This window comes from Triticum urartu, chromosome 5, assembly GCF_003073215.2.
Source record: "Triticum urartu cultivar G1812 chromosome 5, Tu2.1, whole genome shotgun sequence".
In the NCBI taxonomy this organism is placed as follows: domain Eukaryota; kingdom Viridiplantae; phylum Streptophyta; class Magnoliopsida; order Poales; family Poaceae; genus Triticum; species Triticum urartu.
In genome coordinates this window covers 595859851-595861123 of record NC_053026.1, presented here as the reverse complement: position 1 = coordinate 595861123, position 1273 = coordinate 595859851, and the positions used below count along the sequence as shown (strand labels likewise).

The 1273-nt window shown below is 41.1% G+C and overlaps 1 protein-coding gene across 1 annotated transcript; it reads right to left on the bottom strand.

The window, feature by feature from the left end:
- Positions 1-542: 542 nt before the first annotated feature.
- On the bottom strand, positions 543-1070 carry LOC125507497 (two-component response regulator ORR42-like). The gene is made up of 2 exons (XM_048672062.1): positions 855-1070; positions 543-731 (listed from the first exon to the last, which is right to left on the bottom strand). The coding sequence occupies exons 1-2, from the start codon at positions 1068-1070 to the stop codon at positions 543-545; spliced, it is 405 nt and encodes a 134-aa protein (XP_048528019.1).
- Between the last annotated feature and the right edge of the window lie 203 nt (positions 1071-1273).

Genomic DNA, 1273 nt, shown 5'->3' with positions numbered 1-1273 from the left:
GAGCTAGGTCATGAGATCGTAGAGTGAGCGAGCTAGAGAGGGGAGAGATCTTTGTGCGCACCCCAGTGTTCGAACCCCAAGGGTTTTGCTGGAACTCGAAATCCGACAGTACACATTTCCATATTTGAGCGCTCGCTGGTCGCACACGACCTCATTTTGCCAAGCGTGTGTGCCAGGAGGGCATATCCCCGACGGTTTATGGGTCGTGCGGGAAGGACCCCCCTATCGCCCACACTCACTAGGCGATGGTTCCAAATGACGTCGCGGAAAGGCGTTAAAACCATTTGTATAGCACCGACGCGCACCAGTGTATTTATTACATTGCGGCCTATTTATATTAGTGCCGACCAAGCAGTATATCAATGCCATAAAATCAAGGATAGCGTCTCATGTTCTTCTTGATAATAGTGAACAAACTTTAAGATTATTCTTTCAAAATTAAACAACACAATGAAACAAAACATCATGACAATGCATACATAATAAACAAAGTTCCATGAGCAGAAAAATGTTTTCTCAACCCTCAAGCAAGTTGGATTGTGCTAGTCCATGGTGTTCTTCTTGTTGTTGATTATTTCCTTAATTATAGACCCGAGATACTCAACCTTCATTGGTTTGGGCACAAAAACATCAGCACCAGCACTTATGAACACCTCCATGGCATCGTCATCAGCCGACATCCCAAGAATCTTCACATCACTTTCACCCATAGCACGAATCTTTACAATTGCCTGTGAAGCAACACAACAAAAGAATTTTTAGTTTATTTGCAAAATTAAAACAAGGACTTATGCTTAGATCAATACTTTGCTAAAAAATGTAGACATTGAAAATCCAAAGGGGAAGCTAAGCACCTCAGGACCAGTCATGATGGGCATGTCCTTATCGCACAAAATAATGTCAAACTTCTTCCCCTCAAGGAATAGGTCAAATGCTTCTTTTCCATTCTTGGCGAGAGTAATCTCACATTCAAATTGGAGTAACATTGTCGAGAGGACCATCCTTTGAACGGTGTCATCCTCAACAACTAGCGCCTTCACAGAGGAGGATCCTTGGGCCTTGAATGCCATGATCAACTAAACGAATTAGAAAATAGAATGAAGAAATTAGTTATTCCCTTGCACACTCATGCCAAATATAAGCAAGGAGATTGTTATTCTTGAAAAGAGTCAATAGAAAAATGTAGTATTAATTAGTAACATCATAGTTTCACCAATATAGAATTCGCAAAATATGATGAAAAAGCAATAGGAGAAATCTGGTACCTTCCGTC

Bases quoted from the DNA above. Each gene is read 5' to 3' on its own strand.
- LOC125507497 (XM_048672062.1), bottom strand. From the start codon at position 1,070: ATGGCATTCAAGGCCCAAGGATCCTCCTCTGTGAAGGCGCTAGTTGTT. The intron at 732-854 runs GTGCTTAGCTTC...GTTGCTTCACAG, and splicing joins CCATCATGACTGGTCCTGAG to GCAATTGTAAAGATTCGTGC.